The sequence below is a fragment of the Oratosquilla oratoria genome, chromosome 39 (genome assembly GCF_046742065.1).
Source record: "Oratosquilla oratoria isolate Oo_2021 chromosome 39, ASM4674206v1, whole genome shotgun sequence".
In the NCBI taxonomy this organism is placed as follows: Eukaryota; Metazoa; Arthropoda; class Malacostraca; order Stomatopoda; family Squillidae; genus Oratosquilla; species Oratosquilla oratoria.
In genome coordinates, this window is record NC_134815.1 from 15,672,378 (window position 1) to 15,693,837 (window position 21,460).

The 21,460-nt window shown below is 37.7% G+C and overlaps 1 protein-coding gene across 1 annotated transcript in view; it reads left to right on the forward strand.

Moving 5' to 3' along the window:
- The window catches only part of LOC143020302 (zinc finger-containing ubiquitin peptidase 1-like), a 253,045-nt gene that overhangs the window by 87,418 nt on the left and 144,167 nt on the right, over positions 1 to 21,460 (forward strand). The window contains exon 5 of the mRNA XM_076176566.1: positions 16,702 to 16,870. Coding sequence (XP_076032681.1) covers positions 16,702 to 16,870 — 169 coding nt within the window. The remainder of the gene's footprint in view (positions 1 to 16,701; positions 16,871 to 21,460) is intronic.

The following is a 21,460-nucleotide window of genomic DNA, read 5'->3' on the forward strand; positions in this document are numbered from 1 at the left end:
GTTACTTCTATTTCTTTCATAGTGGGGACTTTCTCTTTCCATTCGTTCTCTTCAGGTTGTATGTTCTCCCTTGTAAACACTGATTTAAAATGTTTGTTCATAATTTCTGCCATTTCCATTTCCTCTGTGTATTCAACTCCCCCTTGTCTTAATTTCTCCAAGTCTTGTTTGTTTTTCAGTTTATTGTTTACAAATCTGTAGAATAGTTTTGGTTGATCTTTACATTTTTCTATGACATCTTTTTCATATTTTCTCTTTTCCTCTCTGCACGTTTGTACATATTCATTTCTATAACAGGTATATATTTTCCATTTTTCAGGCCTTTTGTCTTTTTTCCATCTGGTCCAGGCTTTGTCTCTTTTGTCTTTTAACTCCCTACAACTTTTGTTGTACCAGCATTTTACATATTCTTTTTCTTGTTTTTGTCTTGGGACATACTTTTCCACTCCTTTTTTTGTAAATGTTTGTCAAAATATTCCATTTCTCTTCTACTGTTGTTTCTTCTTTGTATATTTCTTCCCAGTTTTCTTTTTGAAAGAATTCTCTTATTTTATCAAAGTTTGTTTTTTCATACATTCTTCCTTTTCTATATTGTTCATTTCTTTTCATATATTTTTCTTCATTAAGTTCCAGTTCAATCAATATGTGGTCACTTTTACTTATTGGTGTTTTATATTCAATCTTTTCCACTATTCTGGGTTCAGATGTAATTATTAGGTCTAGTCTCGATGGCTCTTCTTCATTTCTATACCTAGTGTTCTCCTGTATCCATTGTGTCATTGTATGGTCAGTAATCTCAAGTAGAGCGTTTCCCCATGAGCCGTCTCCACCCTTTACTGTCATCTCTTCCCAGCAGACTTCTTTGCAATTAAAGTCGCCCATCATAACTATTCTTCCTCTATCTTCCATTATCTTGTTTAATGCTATCTTTGTGTCCTCTAACATACTCTTATGTTCACTCTCTTCCCATGAGGCTGTTTTCGGGGGCACATAATTTATCACAAACTTTCTGCTCTTCTTATCTCTGTCTTCTACTTCCATCATTATCATCTCTACTGTATTCTTTCCATATGTGACACTCTTCAAGTTTATATCCTTCTTAGTCAGGAACATAACTCCACCCCCTTGCTTTTTCTCTCTGTTTCTAATCCAATAATTATATGCATCACGTCCTACACTGTTGGGTGGTAGTGGACCTTTTAATTTTGTTTCTACAATTCCCATTATGTCTGGTTCTTTTTCCTTCAAATAATCATTCAGCTCATTTAATCCTGTTATTAATCCATCTATATTTGTGTAAGACACTTTTAGTTTTCTGTCACTTCCATTGTGTTCTCTGTTTCCCTTTTGTTTTTCTCTTGTATGTCGACTTTCCTTAGTTTCATATTCACTACTCTCCAATAGAATCTCTCTTTTTCTGACTCCGTTCTGTTCTCGTTTTTTTCCCTTAGCTTGAAGTCTTTTCTGTTTTTCTTCCTCTCTTTCCTCTTTATTCATTTCCCTCTTTATCCATACCTTTTTATATTGTTCACTTATTGCTAGTTTCCCTGTTTTGGATAAGATATTCTCTGCCGTCGTTTGTGACCTGAATTTAATCTTAATTGGTCTGGTCTTATCTGTGCTATACTCTCCGAGTCTAAATTTCTCTTCGATTTGTTTCATAATTTCTGGTTCATCTTCCTGAACTGATTCTAGTAATTGGCTTACTTTTTCATTTTCCTCTTTGATTCTTGTGGTTCTATCTGGGTTGTGTTTCTCTTCCATTCCTAATATAATTATACATTTCTTTTTGTCTGCTAAATCTCTTACTATATTCTCCTTTTGTCTCATCACTTTTATAACTGAGTCTTCAGTATGTTCTTTCAATTGCTGTTTGATTATATCAGTGAATGAAACTTTATTGTCTTCTTGGGTTGTCTTCCAATTCTTAGCTTCTTTAGTTATGGCCTCTCTGTTTTCTTTACTATTCCTCTTCAATTCCTCATTCTCCACCTTTACTTCTCTTAACTGTCTTTTTAGGTCTTCTATTTCATCAGTTAAATTTTTGTTCGCCTTCTCTAGTTCTTCCAATTTTTCAAATCTCTCGGCAATTTTTGTCATTTTGCCAAACCTAACTTCCCAGTTGTCAGACATTTTTTCAAGTTTTTCCTCCAGTTTTGCCAGTCGGGGGAGGTTGGTATCCGCTGCCCTTTCATTAAATCCTTGGAAATTATCATCCTCACCTTCCATTGAACTGCTCTTATCTATGTTTCTGATCTTTACAATTTTGTTAGTCCCCTCATCTAAATCCAAGTCGTCCATTCGACGTTTGTTTATCAACCGTCTAGACTCTTGGACTAAGTCCTCCCCTTCCTCATTTCCTTCCATTTCCCTCAATATCCCTTCCCTTCTCCTTCCCTATCACTTCCCCACTATTTCACGAGCACTCCCCTTCCCTATAAATACAATAGGCACTTCCTGAATGCTGTGATCCACGTAGTTTTTCCTTTTTCTTTGGAACACCAGTTCACGCCGTCCATTCGGTTGAAAGGGTGTGTGTGTGTGTATATATGAAAACATCCTGAGAGGTTGTAAGAGAGACAGAGGGGAAACACACAAGTAGAATAAGAGTTTATTCTTTGACTAGTTTCACACTGTGTTGCTTCTTCAAAAAGAATGTTTCACTACAGAAAAACTGGCATTAAATACAGGAAATGTGTGGGGGAGTGAAAGGGTACAAGGATAGGTTAATTGGTTTGGGTTCAAGGAGGCTCAAAATCCTGCAAGTTGGTTGGACTAGCACTCTGTTCTGTGGGGTGCTTCTGGTGATCTGATGTCCTGTCTTCTTCCATTCTCTTGCTGCATGTAGTGCTGTTGACCTTAATATTTTAATGTCACCTATTCTTTTGTTGGACTGGCACTCTGTGGGATGCTTCTGGTTATCTGATATCCCATCTTATTCCATTCTCTTGCTGTGTGTAGTGCTGTGGACATTAGAATTTTCATGTCACCTGTTCTATTATTTGTGCATTTGTTGGTGGCTCTGTACAGAACTTCTACTTTTTTTTAAGTTATTGTGCAATATACTTGCTTGTTCTCATTTTGGTAAATGTCCTTTTTCAACTGTATGGTTCATGAATGCATTGGTGTTGTGGTAGTGTTGGACATCGGCTCTTTGTAAGTTTCTCTGATATATGGGAACAAGTAAGCATACTGCACAATAACCTTGGTAAAAAAAAAAGTAGAAGCTCTGCTCATAGCCACCAACAAATGCACAAATAATAGAACAGGTGACATGAAAATATTATTATCAACAGCACTACACCCACCAAGAGAATGGAAGAAGATGGGACATCAGATAACCAGAAGCACCCCACAGAGTGCCAGTCTGACCAGCCTGCAGGATTTCCAGTCTCCTTGAACCCAAACCAATTGACCTGTCTTTGTACCAGTTCACTTCCCACACATTTCCTGTATTTGATATTGGTTTTTCTGTAAAGATTCCTCCTGAAGAAGCACCACAGTGTGAAACTAGTCTAAGAATTAACTCTTGTTCTACTTCTGTGTTTTCCCTCTATAGACATACAAGGTTGAAGGCTAAAGAGGATTCACTGTTATCTTCAGAGCTGATGTTTCTTAATATTTCTCCGATCGTTTCCGACGTTTTTGGAACTTCTTGGTTCCATCTTCTGGGCAATCTGATGTGCAGGGTCTGTGGTGGTGTTGTTTATACTTTGAGCTGGGCTCATTGGGTTCCCTGCAGGAAGGGATCTCCTCTGGTTGACTGCCATGGTCCAGTAGGGGATACAGGTTACAGGAGGTGTGGGAGAACATTCCCAGTGGTGCTTATAGTGGATCTGTCTGGGCTCAGTCTCTTCATGGAGGGTAAGTCCTGCAGGTCTTTGACCTGGATACTGACGCTACAGATCCCCATAGGCTGCTGTTCCTGGAAGCCATATACATACAAAGTAACCATCCGAGCATCTGTATACATATATATATATATATATATATATTTACCTAGTTGTATTTTGCGGGAAGGGGAGCTATGCTTGTGGTGTCCTGCCTTTGTATCTCAGTGTCTAGTTTGCTTTTAAACTCATGAATGGTTTTTGCGCATACTATTCCATTATCCAGTTTGTTCCAGGTGTCCACTACTCTATGTGGAAAACTGTTTTTCTTCAGTTCTCTTCTGTAGCTATCTTTTTTTATTTTCTTTCCATGTCCTCTTGTGTTTCTCTTGTCCCAGTTTAGTAAGTCCTCTCTATCAAGTATCTCTGTGCCTTTCATGATTCTTTAGATGGTCAGTAGGTCACCTCTCTCTCTTCTTTGCTCCAGCGTTGGTAACTCCAGTTTAGCTAATCTCTCCTCATATGATAGGTTTGCAAGTGCAGGTGCCATTTTTGTTGCTGCTCTCTGGATTCTTTCTATTTTCTTTATATTCTTTTTGGTACTGGGTGACCACAATGTCGCCGCATACTCTAGTCTAGGCCTTATGAATGTAACCAATATTTTTTTTTATCATGTCTTCGTCCAAGTATGCAAATGCCACTTTTATTGATCTTAGCCAGTTGTAAGCCTCCCCGACAATTTTGTTAATCTGTTTATCATAGGACAAGTCGTTTGTGATAATTACCCCCAAATCTTTTTCGGATCCTACCTTCTTTACCTCTTTGGTTCCAATTGTATATTTTCCTGATATTCTGTTTTTGCTTTTTCCAAACTCCATTATGCTACACCTCTTAGTATTAAAGTCCACTTCCCATTTCTGACTCTAGTTCCATACCTTATTCAGGTCTTCCTGCATTGCTTCACAGTCCGTATCAGTTTCTACTTTCCTTAACAGTTTGGCGTCGTCTGCAAAGAAGCTCATGTAACATTTCACATCCTCGTCCATGTCATTCACATAAATAGCAAACATTATTGGTGCCAATACAGATCCTTGCAGTACTCCACTGATCACCTCTTTCCAATCTGAATATTTTTCTCTGAGCACTACTCTCATCTTTCTACCAGTCAGGAAGTCCTCCATCCATTTTAGTAGGTTGCCTTGTATTCCTCCTATGTGTTCCAGTTTTTTTAGTAATTTTCTGTGTGGTACTTTGTCAAAAGCTTTGCAAGTCTAAGAAGGCACAATCAGCCCATCCATTTCATTCTTGCAGTATGTCTGTTAGTCTTGTGTAGAAGCATATTAAGTTTGTGGTGCATGATCTTCCTTGTATGAACCCAAATTGTCTTGGGTTTATTATGTTGTTGTCTTCCAGATGTTTTACCCATCTATTCTTGATGATTTTCTCACAAATTTTGGTTATAGTGCTTGTTAGTGATACTGGCCTTTAGTTGGTGGGTTCTTCCTTGTTTCCTCCTTTATATATTGGTACAATGTTAGCATTTTTCCAGTCTTTAGGTATCTTTCCTTCTTTGAGTGAGCTATTTATTATGTTGTGTATTTTGTCCATTAGTTCTTCTTTGCATTCCTTTAGAATCCAATTTGCAACACCATCCGGGCCATGTGATTTTCTGACGTCAAGTTTTGATAGGTGTTCTGATATTTCTTTTTGTGTTGTTGTGAACTCACTCATGTGGGGAGATTACTTGTTATTATCTTCTGAAGATAAATGTGGGTAAAAGTAAGGTGATGAGATGTTCAAGCGGTGAAAGTAGCAGCAGACTGGAAGTGAGCATTAAGGGAGAGCAACTGGAGGAAATGGATAGTTTTAGATACTTGGGTGGAAATGTGGCTGGAAAAGGTGGAATGGAGGTGGAAGTAGAATGTAGATTGAGAGAATCGAGTAAATGCCTTGGTGGATTAAAAAGTGTAGTGAGGAATAGACATTTGGGAATGGATGCTAAGAGGAGACTGTATGAAGGAGTGATTGTGCCAACAGCACTGTATGGGGCAGAAACATGGAACATAAGAGAAGAAGAGAGAAGGAGTTTGAATGTGTTTGAGATGAAGTGTCTGAGAAGTATGATGGGGGTTACTAGGCTAGATAGAGTGAGAAATGAGGAGGTGAGGAGGAGAACAGGGGTGGAAAGGGAGTTGGGAGATAGGGTTGATGAAAGAGTATTAGGATGGTTTGGACACATGGAAAGAATGAGTGAAGAAAGACTAGTAAAAGAGGTATGGAAGGTAGATGTGGAGGGAGTGAACATGAGGGGATGTCCTAGGATGAGGTGGATGGATGGGGTGAAGGGGGCTTTGGGGAAGAGGAGAATGTCTGTTGAGGAAGGACGGGATAGGACAGAAGATGGGGTGAATGGAGAATGGTTGTATATGGATGATGTTGTAATGCATGAGGTGGAATGGGCGGGGGGATGGGGGGTGAGGTAGTATGTGTGAGCAAAATTTGACGCAGCCCGAAGGGATTTCTCCCCGTCTTCTCCTTTTATTAATGGGGGGACGGAGAGGGGGGGGTAACCAATTTAATGAAGCGGCCTTGCCGTGGATGTGCTGTGTCTTGTGACATTGCTTTTGACCCAGGGCAGTGGACAAGGTGCAGGGATGACCCATCATCCAGGAGGTGCTAAGATAAGAGGGGGGGTGAACGGGTGTGGATTGTATTCAGGGATGGAATGGGTTGGAATGATTTTATGCCTTTTCCTTTTTGGCTACCTCCCTTGTAAGGGGGAAAAGGCCTTGGTATATGTATGTATGTATCTTCGTCCCAATTTTGTATTTTCTCTCTGGTGAAGACAGATTTAAAGTGATTGTTCATGACTTCAGCCATTTCTAATTCTTATGTGTATTCTATATTTCCTTGGCGTAGTTTCACCATTTCCTGTTTGTTTTTAAGTTTACCATTCACATATCGATAGAATAGTTTGGGTTGATCTTTGCATTTATCTATAATATCCTTTTCATGGTTCCTTTTCTCCTCTCTTCTCACATTAACATACTCATTTCTATAGTTTATATAAATTTGCCATTTACTAGGTTTTTTATCTTTTCTCCACCTTTTCCAAGCTTTGTCCCTTCTGTCTTTTGCCTCGCTGCATCTTTTGTTTAACCAACATTTAATGTACTCTTCTCTCTTCCATATAGAATTTTTCCCAGTTTGCATTATGGAAGAATATCTTTAGTTTTGCAAAGTCCATTTTGTTGTACATCAATCTTCCTTTCCTAATGCTTTTCATTTCTTTCCATGTGTGTTTATGTACGTATTTATATTCCTTATTTCACACTTGGTATAGTCCCCTCAGACTTACTTTCAGTTTCTTCCCAAGGGGAAATTTGAAAGAAGACATTCACAACCTTAGACATACTTTATAGTTGGAAGAAGTTTACATTCAGGCCCAAGTCTGTTTCATCACCTGGTGATATGTGTTATTAGAACTGCTGAAGTCATATAATGCAAACCACCTGCACACACACTTTAGACTTTCTATATAATTTTTGCCTTTTCCCTCCTTAGTTGCATATATCACCAGTAGAGCTTTACAGATTACATGGCAGGATAATGTAATGTGCACAAAGATTTTCATCAATACATAAATGCATGCCTTTAAATATTTGGGTTAGATTTGCATTATAAGTTTATTAAATAAATCTGATTCTACCTCTTGAGGTAAGTGTGAGAAGATGAGAGGAAACCTAGAGTACATCTATCACCAAAACTGATGAGATTGTGGAATTAATTCAGATGACTTCACCATGAGAATGAACCTTTTGTACATGGTGAGTTAGTGGAATGAATTCAGATGACTTGAGAGTGAGACTGTATCCTTTGTATGAAGTTGGAATTTTAATATATCTAATTTCAAAGAAAATGTATGTTTAGGTGTCTGACACAACAGCAATGTTGAGATGGACAATCATGATGAGTCACCAGCATTAATCTCTTTGATACAATGATGCCTATATAGGCATCATGAGGCACAAGTGGGTATGCAAGGGTGCTGGCGTAGGTGTTTTGATTATATATATTTTGTAGTTGCACATGAGTTACCCCTGGATTCTGTGAACTGGTTTGATCATGTTTTCGGTGTTTATTATTACTCAGAGTTAAAGAGAATAATTAATGCAGCAGTGACTTTATATTTTATAACGCAAGTAGTGTGATGCATCATACATATGGCAGCCAATACTGCATGCAGGAATTTTACTTAAATTGAAGAGGTTAATGGAGAGATAACAACCACTGGAATGATGCAAAGTTCCAATATAGGCATGGACTCTACATTCAGTGCAAACCATCTCAACCCCTTTTGTGAACCTTGGGTGCGACTTTGAAGGGTTGGTACCTGGTCTCTAGAGCAGGCCCATATTGTTACTTTTCAATTATCAATGTTTTTCTTACTTTCACACGTTTTTTTTCACATATAGACACTACTCCAGCATCTGTCCTCACACACACATGGGCAGCGATCAGTGGCAGATCCAGAAAATAATTTTGGGGGGGCAGAACTATGTATGAGTGAGTGGGAAGCGAGCAATAGCGAGCGAAGCGAGCCAAATCAACTGGGGGATTTGAAATGGGAATAATTTTAGAAGCATTTTGAAGCTTTTGGCAAAGGTATATTGAGGAAATGGTCAATAAATTAGATTGCAATGGTAAAAAACTTTATACACACGCACATACATGGCTCTTCCTGAAAAGTAGAATACAAGTATGGCAAAAAATAAAACAAAATAAAATAAAATAAAGAAATATAAACAAAAACTGTTATGAAAGTGTTAACCGCATTTCATATATTTCATATACTGTAACATTGGTGATGATAGTTCACACAAACATCAACCTCCAGTTTTTTTGAGAAAACACCTTGATAACACTATCTATTTTAACTTCAATTTAAGGCTGTTGAGGTGTTTTTGACCCATGGTGTTTCTTAAATATGTTCGGCCTTTGGACAGTGTCAATTAAATCTGAAATACGTTAGATATATATTAAAAGGAGGGTCGGTTAAAAAAAAAAAAAAATCGAGCAATTAGTTCTCTGCTAAAAGCAAAAATTTGGGTGGGCAGGGGCTTCACACACACACACACACACACACACTAGGTAAATACACACACCCTGGATCCGCCAGTGGCAGCGAACGAAGTTAGACGTATCGAGAACATGCTCTGGACCGCTTACTAGCGATTGCCAATGAACGATTTTGGAACCAACCAACCCTTACCTAGTTGTTTACACAAAACGAGAAAGGAGTTGCATAGTTTGAGTGACCAACAATGTAACCGTCTTTGTATCTTTATTTATTTATTTTTATTTTTTTATTTTTTTTTTTTACGATCGGTTACAAAAATGGAAGGAAAAATCGAAGGATATAGGGAAAAAGGACCAACTAAAAGATGCCTAGACATAAGTATAATTGAGTCACCACTTGGAGTTATACCAAAAAAATGTGCCTGAACAAGACCCCAAAGACATACCAAAAGTTTGCTAGAAATATTTTTTTGGGTTTCAACAGGGATAATAACAATATGTATAGAGGGATAGATACAGAAAGAGAACCCAGGTTTAAAAATATAATAAGAAATAGGGAAATCAATGAAGTGTTAGATGAAGTAATCAAACTCAAAAGTGAATGCAAAAGTATGTACAAAGAAGTAGCCCTATTAAGAAAGGCCAATGAAGAAAATAACTGTAACACAGAAGGAAACAGCAACCAAATAAAAACCTTGATGTCAGAAAATCGCATGATCCGGATGGAATTGCAAATTGGATACTAAAAGAATGCTTAAAGGAGTTAACGAATAAAATATACAATATAATCAAATGCTCACTCAAAGAAGGAAAGGTACCACAAGACTGGAAAAATGCAAATATTTTACCAATATATAAAGAAGGAAACAAGGAAAATCCAACTAACTACAGACTGGTCTCCCTAACAAGCACAGTAGCAAAAATATGTGAAAGAGTGATCAAAAGTAGATGAGTTAAACATCTGAAGAAAAAACTATACTGAATCCAAATCAATTTGGATTTAGACAAGGAAGATCATGTACAACAAATCTGATCTGCTTCTATTCGAAACTAATAGAAATAATACAAGAGAGGGATGGATGGGCAGACTGTGCCTATCTAGACCTACAAAAAGCATTTGATAATGTACCACACAAGAAATTAATAAGAAAAATAGATGGAAGACTTCCTGACTGGGAGAAAAATGAGGGTAATTAGAGACAAATACTTGAAATGGGAAGAAATGATAAGTGGTGTCCCACAAGGGTCAGTGCTGGCTCCAATCATGTTTGCCATATATATATAAATGACATAGATGAAGGAGTGGAGTGTTATATGAATTTCTTCACAGATGACACAAAAATACTAAAGAAAGTAAGAACAGAGGAGGATTGTGAATCATTACAATCAGACCTGGACAAAATCTGGAAATGGACTCAAAAGTGGGAAGTGAACTTCAATATCAAGAAATGTAGTTTAATGGAGTTTGGAAAAAGTAAAAACAGAATTTTAAAAAATTATAAAATTGGTGAAGAAGAAATAAAGAAAGTGAACTCAGAAAGAGACCTTGGAGTCATAATCAGCAAAGACATGACACCGGACAAACATATCAACAAAATAGTTGGTGAAACCTTCAACCTATTAAGGTCAATGAAAGTGGCATTTGACTACTTGGATGAAGAAATGATTAAAAATATATAAGTTACATTGATAAGACCAAAACTGGAATATGCAGCAACACTGGACACCCAGTACTAAAAAGAATATAAAGAAATTAGAAAGAATACAGAGAGCAATGACAAAGTTGGCACCAGCTCTTTCCAATAACATATGAACAAAGATTATCCAAATTGGAACTACCAACACTAGAGCAGAGAAGAGAAAGAGGTGATCTACTGACTATCTATAGAATCATGAAAGGAATGGAAATCCTTGATAGGAATGATTTACTAAAAAGTGACAATGGAAAAACAAGAGGACACGAAAAGAAACTAAAAAAGGATAACTATAGAAATCTAAAAAAAAAAGCTTCCCACAGAGTGCATATCTGAAATAATCTAGATAAAGAAACAGTGTGTGCAAACACTATTCAAGATTTTAAGAAAAAACTTGATGCTGAAAGATACAAAGACGGGACACCATGAGCATAGTTCCCTTCCTGTATAATACAACTAGGTAAATAAATACCTACTCATCATAGGTGGTGACAGAAAAAAAAACAGGACCAGCATTTGTTCCACATTCACAAAGAAATAAAGTACACATCAATATTATGTAGCACGTACAAAACCTGGATCCACTTAAAATACACAATGCTTAAAAAGACATTTTTGATCTGATGCAAAAATACACACTAACCCACATGAAAAAGCACCAGAAAGTAAACATGCACTGTACATTTCCTGCACAAATATTTTGTCTTTACAAAGAAGAGCAGTTTTTAAGATGAAGGAGAGGAGAACAGTGATTTATGTTTAGAAGTGCCCATTCTTTTGGGAACATTGGATGTGAGAAAAGCCTCTGGACCTGATGGAATCTCAAGCTGGATACTTAAAAAATGAAAGGAAGAACTGGTGAACAAGATTCATAATTCTGTCATATAATCAATAGGAGGAATAATGCCACCAAATTGGAAAAGGACTAACATGGTACCAATTAACAAAGATGAAAGTAAGGAGACTCCACTGAATTACAGCCCAGTATCATTGACCACCACATTGATGAAATGTAAAAGGATTGTGAAAGATCAATGGGTCAGATATCTTGAAGAAATTATTATTTATCTTATTTATTTATTATTAATTTTTTTTTACTGACAGTCAGTTTGGCTTTAGATTTAGGTCATGTGTATCAAACCTATTAATCTTTTTCTTGAGAGTGATTGATGTGCTGCAAGATGGGGAAGGTCGGGTGGACTTTGTGTACCTTGATATAGAGAAAGCCTTTGATAAAGTACTTCACAGTCATCTTATGTGGAAAATTGAGCATATTGACACAGTAAGAGTTAAACAACTAAATAGATGATTTTTTCTTTAAGAGAAGGTACACAAGGACAGTAGTAAACAATAAAATGTAAGGATACAGAGCAGTGCCAAGAGAGTTCCACAAGGTTTAGTGTTAGTACACATATAACATTTCTTTTCTGTGTTGATGATATGATGGAAAGTATTTGAAATTAAGTGTTTGAGGAGTATGGTGGGTGTTACAAGACTAGATAGAGTAAGAAATGAGGAAGTGAGGAGGAGAGTGGGGCTGGAAAGGGAGCTGATGAACAGGGTTGATGTAAGAATACTGGGATGGTTTGGGCACATGAATGAATGAGAAAAAATCAACAAAAAGCATGTGTAAGGCAGAGTTGGATACAGTGAACTTCACGGGAAGACCAAGAAAGAGATAGGTAGGGTGAAGGGGAGCCTTGGGTGAAAAGGGAATGTCTGCTTAGTAAGGAAAATAAAAAAGTAAAAGTGGAGAATGATAGTGAATGGATGATAAACTGATGTGGTCTGAAGAGTATTTTCCTCATCCATGTTCTTTATGTATGAGGGGATTAGGAGGGAGGGTTCCTATGTAAATGATGTGGGGGTAGACCAGCCTTGGCTGTAGTGGCCCACTGTGGATGTGTTGTCTTGCTGTATTACTTCTGATGTGGGCCATGGGTGAAGGATAGGGATGACCTTTTATCCTTAACCCTTAGAATATGATGACCCTGACAATGGGATCGTGAAGTGTGAGTAGGTATATGAGGATGCCAGAATTGGCATCCTGAAAGACCCCTGTATTTTGTGAACAGGTTTGATCGTGTTTTTTGTAGTTATCAACATTCAGGGTGAAAGAAAACGAGTCTTACAGCTGTATCTTTATATTTTATAATGTATTGACTGTAATGCATCATTGAATCATCGTACATCAGGCAGCCTATTGTGCAACTGAGTATTTGACTCTTATTGAAGAGGTAAAGGAGCTAAGATAAAAGTGAAACAAATGGGTGATGGATGGGTGGGGGTTGAGTGCATGCCTTGGCTGGCTAGAAGGGGGAAGAGACCTTTTGGTATGTAGAGAGACAAAACAATTAAACAGCAAAAAGAGATATAATTAGGGAAAAACACATGATCATCCTGAAAACAAAATGCCTGAAAATCTGGCATCTTGGAGACCCACCTCTCTCCTAGCTGCCATATTTAAACTGATGGAAGTATTGGTCTGGGAAAGAATCAAGCCAAAATTGCCAACCTCTATAAATTAACATAGTTTTAAAGAGGGCTATTCCACCAGCACATTTTAAAGAGGGCTATTCCACCAACACACTATCAGACAGTAATAGTAACAATAAATATAATGAAAGCTCCTTTTGACACAGTCCCTAGACTTGCCCTGTCAAAAGAATTATCATTGAGATGGACTGACAACAATAACAAAACCACAGACTGAGAACACCCATATATTGAGAACCAAAAGATTGTTTAGTGGAGTCTCCCAAGGAGCAATACTATCACCAGTACAGCAATTTCAAAGCAGCTCCCAAAAAACACTGAAATATACCTTGACAATCTGGAACTGTGGCTGAGACAAAGCAGAAGCAGATTCCCCCAGAAGTTATAAATAACATTGTTAATTCCAGATGACCATAAGTCCAAAAAACACCCAACAGTTGGATTAAATGGCCAACTTTTAGCACTGGACAAAAGCCCTAAATTCCTAAGCATCACTATACTATTTCCATTATCTGATGACCCACAGGGTGTTGTCTGCTGTGTTGTCACGTACTGAATCAAAACATTCAGCATATACTGGAAGCTGTCCTCTACCCTGAGTATGTTAACATGGAATATTCTAAATGCATATTGATTTTTTCATTAAATGGTAGGTGATTATTATACATGTAAAGAAAAGAAGAGACTTGTTAAACAATGTGGCATCTTAGGTCAGCCGATGTTGCCCCAGCAGCAAGTTTCCCATTTCTTGTCCAAGTCTTGTATTCTAGTAATTACATAGAGAAGCTGAGTGCAGGTCTTCAGGCTGCTTGCAGTTTCTTTAATTATACCGGTCATACATGCAAATATTAAGAAAATGGTGTCTCCCCCATTTTCTTTGGAGATGGTTTTTATATTGCAACACTGCTGGTTTTGCCGGCCACATCCTGTAGGTCACCAGGTAATGGAAGAAGTATAATGATATGCATAAGCCTTTCAACTTACACATCAAGGGCATGACAGTGAAAACACAAAAAACCAAATATACTAAGATTTGAAGCAAGCATTATTTTTGGCCTGTAGAAAGAAATACAATATACAAACAACTCGTAACTACACTTGACAATGACTGCACAACATAGTTCCCAACAATCAGTAAAACAAAGGTATACTTTGATCAATCAATCAGAACATTGCTCCAGATCTCTTTTGTAGGAGACCCATAGCTCCCAGATTACCAGCAACAGCCAGTGGATTGACCCATAATTCTCAGGAAGTAATAGTATGTTGTTGCCTGGATATAGCTTGGGAAGAGCAGTGTAGGATGATTTGTTTGATGTCCTCTGTTTATGGTTGTATCTACAGCATTTTGTATCTGTAGCCAGGCCTGTTCTGTACTAGTACTGTGTTAGTGCTGGATATTGACCTGAATGCCAATGTGTTAGTGTGAACATAAGAACATAAGAATGAAGGAGACTGCAAGAGACCATGAGGTTTACATTAGGCAGTTCCATGTCCATTACTACCTGTCATCCCCATCCATATAGTTGTCTAACCATTTCATAAAACAACTGATAGTTTCAGTGCTCACTACATGGTTACTTAGTCTGGTCCATTCATTGACTGCCCTATTAGTAAACCAATTCTTGCCTATCTATTTCCTTCTTAAATCTAAATTTGTCCAGTTTAAATCCATTACTGCGAGTCCTGTTATGTTGTCTTAATATGATGACCTTGTATCACCCTTGTTAAATCCACTTAAACACCTCTATTAAATCACCCCACACTCTGCTTCTTTCCAGATAGTGTAAGTTAAGGTGCTTAAGCCTCTCTTCGTAAGGTAAATTTCTGAGCCCATGTATCATTTTGATCATTCTTCTCTGTACTGACTCTAGTGAATTAATGCCCATTCTATAAGATGGAGACCAAAACTGTACTGCATATTCAAGGATGGGTCTAACTAATGCTAGATAGAGTTTGATAATTACCTCTGCACTTCTATTTGTAACTGTCCTAGCAATGAAACCTAATGCTCTGTTAGCTTTATTCCTGGTGCTAATGCACTGTTTCCTGGATTTAAGGTCAGGACTCACTAGAACTCCCAAGTCTCTCTTGCACTCATTTTTCACTAAAAACATGTTATCTAATCTATATCTATTTTTGGGGTTGTGTAGCCCTACATTTACCACACTGCACTTTGAGATATTGAAGTTCATTTGCCATTTCACTGACCATGTGAACAATTTGTTAAGACCATCCTGCAGAATCTCAGTGTCATCTCCTGATCTAATTTGGTGTCCTATTTTAGTGTTGTCCACAAACTTACTAACTTAATCCCATTGTCCAAATTGTTTATGTACATAATGAACAATAAGGGACCCAAAATTGGGCCCTGGGTGGACCCCACTAGAAACACTCCCCCATCAGGATTTTACATAATTTATGGTGACCCACTGTTTCTGTCACTGATCCAAGCTCTAATCCATTCTAACACTTTTCCTTGTATGCCATTGGCTTTGATTTTATTTAGTCTTTGGTGGGGCACCTTGTCGAATGCTTTGCGTCAAGGTAAATAACATCATAACTATCATTGTTATCTGACACCTTATGTACTTTAGTGTAAAAAGGATAGAAGATTAGTCACATATGACTTACCCTTTGAGAAACTGTGCTGTGTTTCACAAATCAAATTATGTCTCTCAATGTGGTTCTTGCTTTTCATGGGAGACATTTTTCTGTGGGGCTCATGTTGGTGGTGGGGGTGTGTTAGGCTGGATGAAGCCAGACTCTGATGGAAAGAGTGTTGGTTTTATTTAGCAATGAATTTGGGTGCCAATGTTATGTGGCTCGCTCTATGGGTGAGAAAAGGAGGAGGGGACAAGATAGTGAGGGAGGTGATGACTTGTGTTTTGCAAGTCATGTCCCAAGGCAGTCTGGTTCTTCGTGCGATTAAGCAAGTTCACAGAATTTAGGGTCACTCAGCTACAACTACAAAATAAACACAATCAGGATGCCAATGCTGGCATCCTTGTATACCCACACATGCCTCATGGTACCTATGTAGGCATTATCATATGGAAGATGTTAATGAATGGGTATCATGGAAATAGATAGAATAGTGTGGTTGCAGTCAGAATACACAGAAACATAATAGTTAGACAAGGATTAAGACAACAACTTGTCATTATTAGGGAATAATTGTGAATATTTGATATCTGGCAGATACTAAGCACCTGCCAAGTCTGCTGAATGAATGATGTAGAATTTGTATATATGTCTTCATTATAAAATCCATCTTGCAAGATGTGTTTCTCACCCTCAACCATGATATTTTTTATGGCCTTTTTGCTATATTTTATTTATTTTTTATACTATGTACCAAGTAGCAAGTCAGTTTCAATTGCAGTTCATTTAAAGTGGTTCTGCATTCCAAACTAACAGCTACTGGTGATTTCTATTTGCCCTAAAAGTCAAGCCACAGATGGCAGAAATGACAACCTCAGTCACAGCTAACACATGGCATGAGCTTCTCATTCACTTTTTTTTGCGGATCTTTCCTGGACGTGTTTGTTGACATTTATTAATTAGGAAAATTTGGTACAACTTGTGTATATTCCTTTCAGGCTCAGTACGGGATGGACAATGAAGGTAATTTTTCCCAACAGTCCCTCACCAATATGCAACGAGCTGTTTATGCTGGTGAGATGAGTGTGGCAGACTACTATGAGCGGCAGATTGAACTCAAAGTTGCAGAAAAGAATGGCGTAGATGATGGCCGATCGTGTAGTAAAGGTAACATAATTTTGAATTATACAATTTTTCTACATAATATCAATGTTAGTAATTTTTTATATATATATCAAGGGTTTTTCCCCCTTACAAGAGAGGTAGCCAAATTCAAAAGGCATAATTCCATTCCCACCCATTTCATCCCCACCCACTCCACTCCCACTCACCACCCCTCACTCTATCCCTCTTTTCTTGACTCCTCCTGAATGAAGGGTCATCCCTGCATCTCGCCCACTACCCTGGGTCAGAAGCAATGCAGCAAGATACAGCACAACCACAGCAAGGCCTGTTCATTTTAATCTATATACAATCATTCTCCACTCATTCCAATTTTCTGTCTTCTCCATTCCTTCCTCGACAAGCGTCCCCCTCTTTCTCAAAGCCCCTTTTACCCCATCCATCCATCTCATCCTCAATTGTCCCCTCATGTTCACTCCATCCACCTCTTCCTTCCACACTTCTTTAATTAATTTTTCTTCACTCATTCTTTCGATGTGTCCAAGCCACCCCAATACTCTTTTATCAACTCTATCTCACAACTCCTTTTCCACCCCAACTCTCCTTCTGACCTCCTTGTTTCTCACTCTATCCAGCCTAGTAATCCCTACCATACCTCTCAGACATTTCACCTCAAAGACATTTAAACTTTTCCTCTCTTATGTTCCATGTTTCTGCCCCATACAGTGCTGTCAGCACAGTCACCCCTTCTTACAATTTCCTCTTAGCATCCATTTCCAAATGTCTATTTCTCATTACACTTTTTAATCCCCCAAGGCATTTACTTGCTTCTCTCAATCTACATTCTACCTCCATTTCCTTCCTTTCCCGCCATATTTACCCCCAAATATCTAAAGCCATCCATTTCCTCCAGCCTCTCTTAATAATCACTTCCAATTTGCTGCCATCCTCTCCCCTTGTATATCTCATCACCTTACTTTTATCACATTTATTCTTTACATGATGGCTAAATGTATGAAGGTCCATGTCCAGAAACTTTATTTTTCTGGAAAGATAAAAGATTTTAAACCTACTGTAAAATAAGATTTAAAATATCTTGTCTCCAAGGCAACAGACAGCAAAATATGAAAAGTATATTTAGGTAAAATTAGGTAAATGCATGCCAATAACCCTTACTGAGGTATTAACTATATGTTATTGCACAGCATCAGTTGCATAGTACCAAGCAGCAAAGGCATTAGGGAATGGTTTGAGGTGCAGCTATGGCATAGAGCTACACATCATTTGTCTATATGAGAGTAAAATAGCTACCTTCGGAGGAATGCTGCTACTATTGTACTATGACTATCCCTCTTTTATGCTGTTCCTTTGAAATTGTCCTTTACCACTTGTTTGAGTTTATATATTTTTTTCTGTGTCCCCTGTGGTAGGGGAAGAAAAGAATTCTGCCACCATGATTCCCATATACAGGGTGTTTGGGATAAATTTGACACTTTCGGAAAGGAAAGAAAAACGTCATATCTTGGCCAATAATTGACGTATTCTTAAAATTCAAAGTGCATCTCTCAGAGGATCTTTTGCCAAATACAGCTGACTCAAAGAAGCTGCCCTGAGCCTCCACCACAGCCTCCAGGCAGGACCTGAACCAGCAGCACAAAGCCTTCATGGTGTCCTTTGAGATACGCCTGAACACCAGTTTGATCCTGGCAATCAGCTTGTCCTTGGTGGTGCATGCAGTATGATTGGTGTTTTTTTCAACTGTGCCCCACACATAATAGTCCATGGGGTTGCAATCAGGAGATTTGGGGGGCCAGATGTTGGAACTAGTGAAGTTGTAGTTCTTAGACAGCTACTTCTGGGTTTTACCAGAGGTGTGTGACATGGAGCTGAGTCCTGTTGCCACTTGTATGGTCTTCCCACAGCCACCCTCTCCACCCAGTGCTTGACAACAGTGGACAGCAACTCAATATAGCTATCTGGAGTGAGTGAGTCCCTCTTCAAAGTAGAGGAAGATTGCAAATCATTACAAGAAGACCTGGACAAAATCTGGAAATGGGGTCAGAAGAGTGAAGTGAATTTCAACATCAAGAAATGTAGTATAATGGAATTTGGAAAAAGCAAAAACAGAATATCGGGACAGTACAAAATTGGTTCAAAGGAAATGAAAAAAGTCAACTCGGAAAGGGACCTAATCACCAATGACATGGCACCAGACAAATATATCAACAAATTAGTCAGAGAAACTTTCAATTTATTAAGATAATTGAAAGTGGCCTTTGACTACATGGATGAAGAAATGGTAAAGAAAATATTAGTTACATTGATAAGACCAAAATTGGAGTATGCTGTGGCACTATGGACAGCTAGTACTAGAAAGAACATAAATTAGAAAGAATTCAAAGAGCAACAACAAAGATGGCACCACCACTCCAAATTGACATACAAACATTGGACAAACTTGAACTACCAACCCTGGAACAAAGAAGAGAAAGAGGAGACCTAATCATCTACAGAATTATGAAAGGGATAGAAGTCCTTGATAGAGATGACTTACTAAAGTGGGATAAAAGAAAAACAAGAGGACATGAAAAGAAACTTAAAAAGGATAGTTACAGAAGAGATCTGAAAAAGAATAGGTTCCCACACAGAGTGATAGATATCTGGAACAAACTGAATGAGGAAACAGTGGGTGCAAAAACTGCCAATATTCAAACTTATGTTTCCTGTGTAGAATTGTCAGTTGTGCATTATGTAACTGTGTAAGAGCTGAAAATTATGCTGAAATTTTCTCTAGCCTCATACAGCAGCATAATGTGAACCCAGACCAAGTTTATAATGCTGATGAAACAGCACTATTTTGGCATTGTTTGCCCAGCTCAACTCTAGCTGGATTCAAGGAAAAGGAGGCCATTTGATTCAAGCACAACAAGGATTGTATTACTATTTTTCCATGTGCTAATGTGACTGGAAGCCACACACTTACCTTGTTTGTGAATGGCAAATTTAAGAAACCCAGGACATTTAAAAGTATTCATTATTTGGCAGTCCATTATAATGCCAACAGCAATGTGTGGATTATGGTGGAACTTATCAAGTGGTGATTTTTCCACGCCTTTGTAGTGGAAGTGAAAGATTGAGGATTCCAAAGTCCTTTTGTACTGGACAATTGCAGGGCTCATCCTCCTGCACATTAACTTGTTTCAGGTAATATCTTTGTTGCCTACCTGCCTCCAAATGTGACTTCGCTTATTCGGCCAATGGACCAGGGAATCATTCAGAACTTTAAGCATTTCTTTATATATTTCTTTCTTTAGTTCAAACTCTATTAATATGTGATCACTCTTCCCTAATGGTGTATTGTATTCAGTTTTATCCACAATTTCAGGTTCTGTTGTAAATATTAAATCTAGTCCCTGGTTTTTCATTCTATATCTGATATTTTAGATTACCCATTGTGTCATTGGATGTTCTATAGTCATGTCAAATAATACATTCCCCCACAGATCCTCTCCACCTTTCACTGTCATTTCTTCCCAACAGATTTCTTTGCAGTTAAAATCTCACATAAGTACGAGGTTACTATCTTTCAGCATCTTGATGAATGTCTTGTATCTTCTAACATTTTGTAAATGCTCGCTCTCTTTCCAAGAGCCTGTTTTTGGGGTTACATAAATCACCACAAACTTTCTACTTTTCATGTCCCTGTCTTCTACTTTTATCATGATCATTTCCACATTGTTTTTACCATCTGTAACCTTTGTCACATGTAAGTTTTTCTTGGCCAAGAACATAATTCCACCCTGTTTCTCTTATCTATATTTAATCCAGTGATTATATAATCCATGTCCAACACTATTTGGTGGTAGTGGACCCCTTAATTTCATCTCTACAGTTCCCATTATGTTTGTTTTTTCTTCTGACAGGTAATCATCTAGTTCACTTAATCCTGAGATCAATCCATCTATGTTAGTATAAGCCACATTTAATTTTTTTCCTTCACCATCTTGTTCTCTGTTCCTTTTGTTTCCCTTACCTGAGTATACCATTTTCTCAGCCTCATGTCTAAGATTCTTCAGTGGAACTCCTTTTTTTCAGTCTCTGTTCTTTTCATGTTTTTTTCTTTAGCTTTACCTCTTTGTGTCTTCTCTCTCTTTCCTCAGCATTCATTTCTCTTTTTATCCATATATTGTGATAGTGTTCACTCTTACCTAACTTTCCTGTGATTTTGTTAATATGTCTACTGCTACCATTTGGGTCCTTAATTTTGTCTTTAGAGGTTGATTTCTTTCTTTTGAATATTGTCCTATTCTATATACTTCTATTTCCTTTTCTGTTTCTTGGTCTTTGTCTTTTTTTTTTTTTTTTTTTTTTTTTTTTTTTATGCTAATTCTTTTTCTTTTAGTCCATATACTACACTATAATTATTTTTATCCACTGTATCTCTAACCCAGTTTGCTTTTTCTTTGATTACTTGAATAAGTGTGTCCCTTGCATTCTGCATTTACTGTACTATTTCTTTAAAAGCTATCTCTGCTTTCTCTGTTTTCATTCCATTTTTTAATCTTCTGCAAATTTTCCTCACCCAAATTTTCTTCAGTTCTTTCTGACATTGCCTGTATTTGATAATTTACCTCT